General features: G+C 52.8%; 1 protein-coding gene across 3 annotated transcripts; it reads left to right on the forward strand.

Annotated features, from left to right (window-relative positions):
* The first annotated feature begins 1,933 nt into the window (after nucleotides 1–1,933).
* Nucleotides 1,934–6,918, forward strand: C1H1orf216 (chromosome 1 C1orf216 homolog). Of its 3 annotated transcripts, none has more exons than XM_015135207.3 (3): nucleotides 1,934–2,111; nucleotides 4,102–4,276; nucleotides 4,451–6,918. In XM_015135207.3, the coding sequence occupies exon 3, from the start codon at nucleotides 4,456–4,458 to the stop codon at nucleotides 5,143–5,145; it is 690 nt and encodes a 229-aa protein (XP_014990693.2). In that variant the 5' UTR covers nucleotides 1,934–2,111; nucleotides 4,102–4,276; nucleotides 4,451–4,455; the 3' UTR covers nucleotides 5,146–6,918. The 3 variants fall into 3 exon arrangements, with proteins under 3 accessions (XP_014990693.2, XP_001109643.2, XP_077820215.1); XM_001109643.5 differs by lacking the exon at nucleotides 4,102–4,276 and having other exon boundaries at nucleotides 4,451–5,147; nucleotides 6,526–6,918; XM_077964089.1 differs by lacking the exon at nucleotides 4,102–4,276.
* The last annotated feature ends 360 nt before the right edge of the window (nucleotides 6,919–7,278 follow it).

Here is a 7,278-nt window from a genome sequence, read left to right on the forward strand (position 1 = left end):
TTGATGACTTTATGGCTCTGTGGTCTGGGGAGAACTGCATAACCCTAGATCACCAAAGCTGAGAGCCTTTAAGAGTGAGGATTTGGGCCGGGCATAGTGGCTCACGCCTGTAATCCCAGCACTTTGGGAGGCTGAGGTGGGTGGATCACAAGGTCAGGAGATCAAGACCAACCTGACCAACATGGTGAAACCCCATCTCTACTAAAAATACAAAAATTAGCTGACGTGATGCATACACCTGTAATCCCAGCTACTCGGGAGGCTGAGGCAAGAGAATCGCTTGAACCTGAGAGGCATACGTTGCGGTGAACCGAGATTGCACCACTGCACTCCAGCCTAGGCGACAGAGCGAGAATACATCTCAAAAAACAAAAAAAACAACCAACAGTAAGGATTTGGATTTGGGTCACCCCAGGCTGAAGGCCAGGGGAACCTGAAGTGGATAAGGGAAGGGAGAGAACTTAGGCCACAGGATCTGATGTAGAAATGAGGCTGACATCTCCACCTGTATTTTCTTAGCTGGAGGAGTGTGCAAAGTTTGAATTACTTCTGCCTTCTTCTTATTTCCTTTTCCCTCTTAAAATAGTCATCATAATCATAAAAATTTATTTTCCATTTTCCCTGTTTTTGCATATAGGATTTCTTGGTGTGATTTCAATTTGCCAATTAGTATCTAGGTTGCAGAATGGTGACTTGGAATCAAGTTGAAACTGGAAGAGGGTACCTTATATATTAGGGTCAGCAATTACTAAACTCTGTTCTCTTTTATTCCAAACAGTGTCCCCAACTTCACATTTCCCCAGGGTGCAAAAGAGGGGGATCAAGCTTCAGTAGAGTGGAGCTCTGAGAAGAATTCACTAGAGTTTGGAAGCCAGGACCCTTTTTATAACCTTGTTCCTCCTCACCTGGGCAAAAGCACTAGTGCCCACTGCACAGGTGTCATGGACGGGCTCTGTGTCCTGTGGAGAGCCCCCATCCCAGGTACAGGACATCAGCCCTGGGACCTGTCCCAGGCTGGATCTTCTTCTTTCTCTCTCTCTCTCTTTTTTTTTTTTTTTTTGAGACAGAGTCCCACTCTGTTGCCCAGGCTGGAGTGTAGTGGTACAGTCTTGGCTCACTGCAACCTCCACCTCCCAGGTTCAAGCGATTCTCCTGCCTCAGCCTCCCGAGTACCTGGGATTACAGGCGCCCGCCACCACGCCCAGCTAATTTTCCTATTTTAGTAGAGACAGTGTTTCACCATGTTGGCCAGGCTGGTCTCGAACTCCTGACCTCAGGTGATCCGCCGGCCTCGGCCTTCCAAAGTGCTGGGATTACAGGCGTGAGCCACCGCGCCCGGTCTCAGTGACTTTAGTCAAGTAGCACAAAAAGAAATATATAATTCCAAATTGTGATAAATGCTATGAAGAAAAGGAACGTGCCCTGACATACAAGGGGGAACGAATGCGATCTAGGGAGTCAGAGATTTCTCCGAGAAGAGAGCTGAAATAGGAGTAAATCGAGAGGGGGAAGAGACTGCTAGACCGAGGGAACCGTGCGTGCCAAAGCCGCGTGGCGGAAAGGGGCGTGCGGGAGGGTAGCTGCGGAGAGGGAGGGTAGAGGACAAAGCCGGAGAGGCAGACGGAGGGCCGGACGCGCAGAGCCCCGCGGCTGCTGCCTTAGGGGTTGTCCCGGCTGTGGGGAAGTCCTAGAGGAGTTTAAAGCCGGAAGGTGGTGACTAATCAGATTTCACTTGAAAATGGCACGGTGTCTGCAGTGAGGTGAACTGATGGGAAGGGCCCAGCGAACGCCAATAGGAGAGAGCACCGGACCTGAAAGGCCTGGTTCAACGCGGCCCCGCGCGGGGGCGAGGCGGTTCCGGCGCAGAGCCTAGCGCGCGGCTCCGCGGAAAACCGAACCGGCCCACGTGGGCCCGGCCGCTCCGCCCCGCCGCGCAGACGCCGCCTGACTCCGCAGTCCGGACCTGGGGCTGGGCGCGCTGCCCGGGAGCCCCGCACCCACCCTTGGACCGCGGAGACGCCCAGGCCGAGGAACCCCCAGCCCAGGGACTAGACACCACCAGGGCCGGGCGGAGCCATAGCCAGACGCGCCGGATCGGGCGCCTCTAGGCCGTGAGTCGGAGGCGGGGGGCTTGGGGCCCAGCCGCGGGAAGCGGGGAGTCACAGCGGCCTCCGAGGAGACTAGGGAAGGATGGTCTCTGCCTCCTGGGGTGTTCTCCCACTCCCGCAAGGCCAGGAAAGGAGGCTGCCTCCTATTTGGGCGGAGACCTAGTCCTGGGGTGGCGGGGTTCCTATTTTACTATTTCTGAGAACCCTGTGATCCCTAGCGCCACCCCTACCCCATCCCAGCTTCCTTCATGGCCCCATCCAAGTATAGGAAAAATTAAAAATTGGGGCGAGGGGAGATCTGTAGGCACCTTCCCACAAGCCTTGCTTAGAGGGCGATTACAAAGGAACTGTTCCTACACCCTTCTCCCCAGGACTTCTGCCCGTTGCTGGGGGTGGGGAGGGTCCATGCCACCTATGGAGCGCCTCCCAGTGCCGGCTCCACTTACAATATCCTTCCTCTTCATGCTCTTAAATTGTTCTAATCCCAGTGCTGTTTGGTCAGTAGAATTCCTTTGTCAATTCAAATCCTAATTTTGGTTAGAAGCAGGTTATGGAGGAGAGAAGAGTGGTGTGGTATGCCCGCCCTCCAGGGCCTCAGGATGGAGCAAGCTAGGGACAGGGACACAAGATAGTGGCCGTGTTCCAGAGGCATTGGGAGGGAAGTGGGCAGGCTCAGAAGAAAAGCTTGTCACTGGGGAAGGCTGGGCTCCCTGGCTGGGGTAGGAGAGGGAACTGAACCCAGCTCTTCCAGCCCGGGGGAGTCGGGAGTAGCTTCCTGAGCATGGAAATTCACTGCAGTCTCTTCTCCCATTCACTCGCTTAGCAAGTACCAGTATGCACAGATAGCCTGGTTCCGGGCTCTATGCTGGCTGACTCTGGGGAATATGATGGAGGATATATAGGGGAGGTCCAAGCTAGATTACAAACTGCTATTACAAGATCATTGCCACAAACCAAAACTGCCAGTTAAATAGACATTCACTGATCGTCGACCATGTATGCCAGGGACAGACACAAAGTTGGATAAGACAGTGTGTACCCAGGGCAGTGGGGACCCAGAGGAAGGCATAACTAACCGTGCTTGTTTATGTAATATTGATTGCGGCAGTATCAAGACAGCTTCAGAGACATGGGTACATGGAGATATGGGGATATTACAGCTGATTTTGAAGTACAAAAAGGAATTTGCTGGGTGGAGAAGGGAGGAGCTTTGAGGGGAGGGGAGAGGAAGGATATTATAGGCCAAAGGAATACTGTAAGAAGGACAATGGTGTGTTTTGAGATCTCTGGGCAGTTTGCTATGATGGGAGGGACAGAGTGGCAAAAGGCAGGTGTGGAAGGGTGAGCAGAGGCTAGATCAAACAGGGCCTTGTAGGCCACATAGAGGTTTAGCAGGAGTTCAGGGAGGGCATTCTGAGTGGTGACAAGTGAAATTTACATTTGTAACTGGGGGCAGAGAGACCAGTGAAAAGGCCGAGGCAATAATCCAGGTCAGAAATGGCCTGGAAGAGGAAGAATGGTCAGAATGTGGTTATCAATGAGATGGGAGAAGGAAGGAGAGTGAGGAGCCCAGGATGCTCCTAGCCTTCTGGATGGAGGGTGGAGCCATCTTGCTGAGGATACTGAAGGAGAGCTTGTTTGGTTATATAGAATTTTGGTGGTGGGGGCGGGGGGCGGGGGGTGGAGAGGGATGAAGTCTCACTCTGTCACCCAGGCTGGAGTGTGGTGGCACAATCTCAGTTCACTACAACCTCTGCCTCCTGGGTTCAAGCGCTTCCCAAATAGCTGGGATTACAGGTGCCTGTCACCACGCCTGGCTAATTTTTGTATTTTTAGTAGAGATGGGGTTTCACCATGTTGGCCAGTCTAGTCTCGAACTTCTGACCTCAGGTGATCTGCCTGCCTCGGCCTCCCAAAGTGCTGTGATTACAGGCATGAGCCACCGCACCCAGACTGGTTATGTAGAATTTGAGGAGCCTATGATTGGTTGCAGGGTTGGATAGCAGTTAGATCTGGGCTGAAGACAGATCTGAGAGTCATCAGCATATGATGGACCTTGAAGCTACAGCAGAGAATGAGGTCCTCTGGAGAGAAATGTGCAAAATCAGAAGACAGCCTGGCTCTGAGGACTGAGGAAAAACCCTCTGCAGGAGACTGAGAATGAACAGGTAGACAGGGAGGACGAAAACCGTGAGGGGAAGTGTCACCAGAGTCAAGAGAAAGGGCTTGACAGGGAGTGGTCGGGCTCTTGCTTTCAGCCTTGTCCCTGCAGCTAAGTTGCCCTGACTTCAGGCACCCCACCCTGTCCTACTGTGACTCAGTCTCCTGCTTTCCCTTTACAGACCAGATGTTCGCCATCCAGCCAGGGCTAGCTGAGGGGGGCCAATTCCTGGGGGACCCACCTCCTGGAGTATGTCAGCCCGAGCTCCAACCAGACAACAACTCCAACTTCATGGCAAGTGCCAAGGATGCTAATGAGAATTGGCATGGGATGCCAGGCAGAGTGGAACCTATCCTGAGGAGGAGCTCCTCTGAGTCGCCCTCTGACAACCAGGACTTCCAGGCCCCTGGATCCCCTGAGGAAGGGGTGCGCAGCCCCCCAGAGGGGGCAGAGATTCCCGGGGCTGAGCCTGAGAAGATGGGTGGTCCTGGCACAGTCTGCTCCCCTCTGGAGGACAATGGCTATGCCAGCAGTTCCTTGAGTATCAACAGCCCTAGCAGCAGTCCTGAGCCTGCCTGTGGGACCCCGCGAGGCCTTGGCCCTCCCGATCCCCTTCTGCCCTCAGTGGCCCAGGCTGTGCAGCACTTACAAGCCCAGGAGCGCTACAAAGAGCAGGAGAAAGAAAAGCACCACGTGCACTTGGTGATGTACCGTCGCCTGGCACTGCTCCAGTGGATCCGGGGCCTGCAGCATCAGTTGATTGACCAGCAGGCCCGACTACAGGAGAGCTTCGACACCATCCTAGACAACCGGAAGGAGCTCATTCGCTGTCTCCAGCAGAGGGCAGCACCATCCAGGCCCCAGGACCAGGGCTAAGGGTGTGTCTCCACAAGTGTGCAAGGGTGTATGTGTATATTTGCAGGCATGTGTGAGGTTGTGCACTAGTAAGTACATAATTATTTGCTGGCATGATTGCAGGTAGGCATGAGTGTGTATGTGCTAACATGTAGGCTGGTGTGTATAGGAATGTGTGAATAAACATGTATAAATGAGCTTAAGTGTGCTGTGTGCACATGTGCACACACAAGCTAATTTATCTGCAGACCTATATGTGAGCATGTAAGAGTGAACATGTATGTGTGTAGTATGTAAGAAGAATGAGGAAATCTGTATGTGCGTGTGTAGACAGGTACCCAGCAGTGTGTGTATATGCGCATGAGTGAGGATGTATATGCAGAAGATGTGTGTGTCTATGAGTGAGTTTGAGTGTGCAGGCTTGTGTTGGATGTATGTGAGGGAGCCCTTGTGTGTGCAGGGGTGCACGTGTGTGGCTGCAGGCATGGGAGGTGTATGTTAGGAGCATGTGTGTTTGCAGGCAGACTCATGAGCAGGTGTGTGCAAATACATATCCAGCTGCACTGTGGGGTATCCACCCACACCTTGTGTTCCTCATGGCCTACCGCAGCCTTTCTTCTCCACTGGGTCCCACTGTTCCCTGGAGACAGAGGGCTAGCATGCTATCATTTATCTGAGGGTTGTGGCTGACCCATTCTCCTGGGGTTTCCGAGGCCACCTCTTCTTTCCCTTTCCCTCACTTAGCCCAGACTTGCTCAGCTGAGGCTATCGTCCCTGATGTTGGCTTTGCTTGTTGGAGGTTTAGTGGCTGCTCTGGCCTGCTATGGCATTTTGGCTGCAATTTTGTCTGGCAGTGGGTGGAGAACTGGTATCAGGAAGGGGAACCGGGAGTAGTGATGGAGATGATGGTGGGGGTGGGGACAGAGAAGGACATAGGGGACTGTCCCTCTTGAACTCTGCCTTTGGGCACATGGGAGATGGGGACAGGGGAGATGACAATAGTGGAACCCTGTGAAGAATAGGAGAACGGGAATTCTAAAATACCAGTTCCCAAACAAACCATCTCTCCACTGGGAAAGGAGCTGTCGCAAACCCTGTTGATTTAAGCTTCTGATGAAAAGCAATGTATGTTAATAAGCCTGCAAGGAACAGACAAGATGTTCCAAAGCTGATGAGGAAAATATCGCTTCCCTGTCTCGGCCTCTACCTTGCTGTGCCTCTCTGGCTTTAGAAGCATTGGATGTCGAATTGGTTTGGTTCATTTCTCTGAAGTCGGACTGTCAGGAGGAGCCAGAGGTTGGCTTTCTGGGATGGGAAGGGGGCAGTGTCAGCCTAAGCCTCTGGAAATGCTTAGGATGCTGAATTTTAACCCCTTCTTTCACTGCATGGTCCTTCAAACAGGGATTGGCAGGCTCCGTGAGTTACAGAGTGGGTGAGCCTTGGAAAGAACCAACGACTAAGGTAGCTGAGCTCTCTTTTGTTCCTGGAAGCCAAGAGAATGCAAGATCCTGGTGGGTGAGCAGGGGTATGAAGAGGGGACACTGGTGGGTGAACAGTGGCATGGAAGTCACTGATGCAGCCTCTGGCCCTCAGTCTCCCTATCGGCAAAGTGGGGGGCTCTTCCTGTCTATCTCTAAAGAGTTTCATCCCTGACAGGTGGATGAGTGAAAGATCCAGGGAGTGGGGGTGAGGGGTGGGCCCTGAAGACTTTTTGTCTGTAGCTCTTACATATTGAGTGTGTAAACCCGGCCTTTGGACCAACGCAAGACAAATAAACTGGGGCAGAGAATTAAATTTCTTGAGTATGTGTTTTTCTTCTACCTGTTGTCTGGTGGCCTCTTTTCCATACCACCTGAGCTCCCCTTTTGAGTAGGGTCCTGGACTAGGAGCTAGGGAGGTGATTTTGGGGAAAGACACTGAAGAATTTAGACTGCTGTGCCTGGCGACCCGATGGGGTGGAGAAGTCTCTCGGGGCCTCCCAGTGTGACATGGGAGACTTGACTTCTACCCTGAGAGCCCCAAATGGGATTGTCCTTGTCCTGTGTCACCTTTGGGCCTAAATGAATTGTGAGGGACACATACCATACACACTCGCACATACTCAACTGTACACTGGGCCGGGCACGGTGGCTTACACCTGAAATCGCAGCACTT

This window comes from Macaca mulatta, chromosome 1 (genome assembly GCF_049350105.2).
Source record: "Macaca mulatta isolate MMU2019108-1 chromosome 1, T2T-MMU8v2.0, whole genome shotgun sequence".
NCBI classification, from domain to species: Eukaryota; Metazoa; Chordata; class Mammalia; order Primates; family Cercopithecidae; genus Macaca; species Macaca mulatta.

Bases quoted from the DNA above. Each gene is read 5' to 3' on its own strand.
- C1H1orf216 (XM_015135207.3), top strand. From the start codon at position 4,456: ATGTTCGCCATCCAGCCAGGGCTAGCTGAGGGGGGCCAATTCCTGGGG.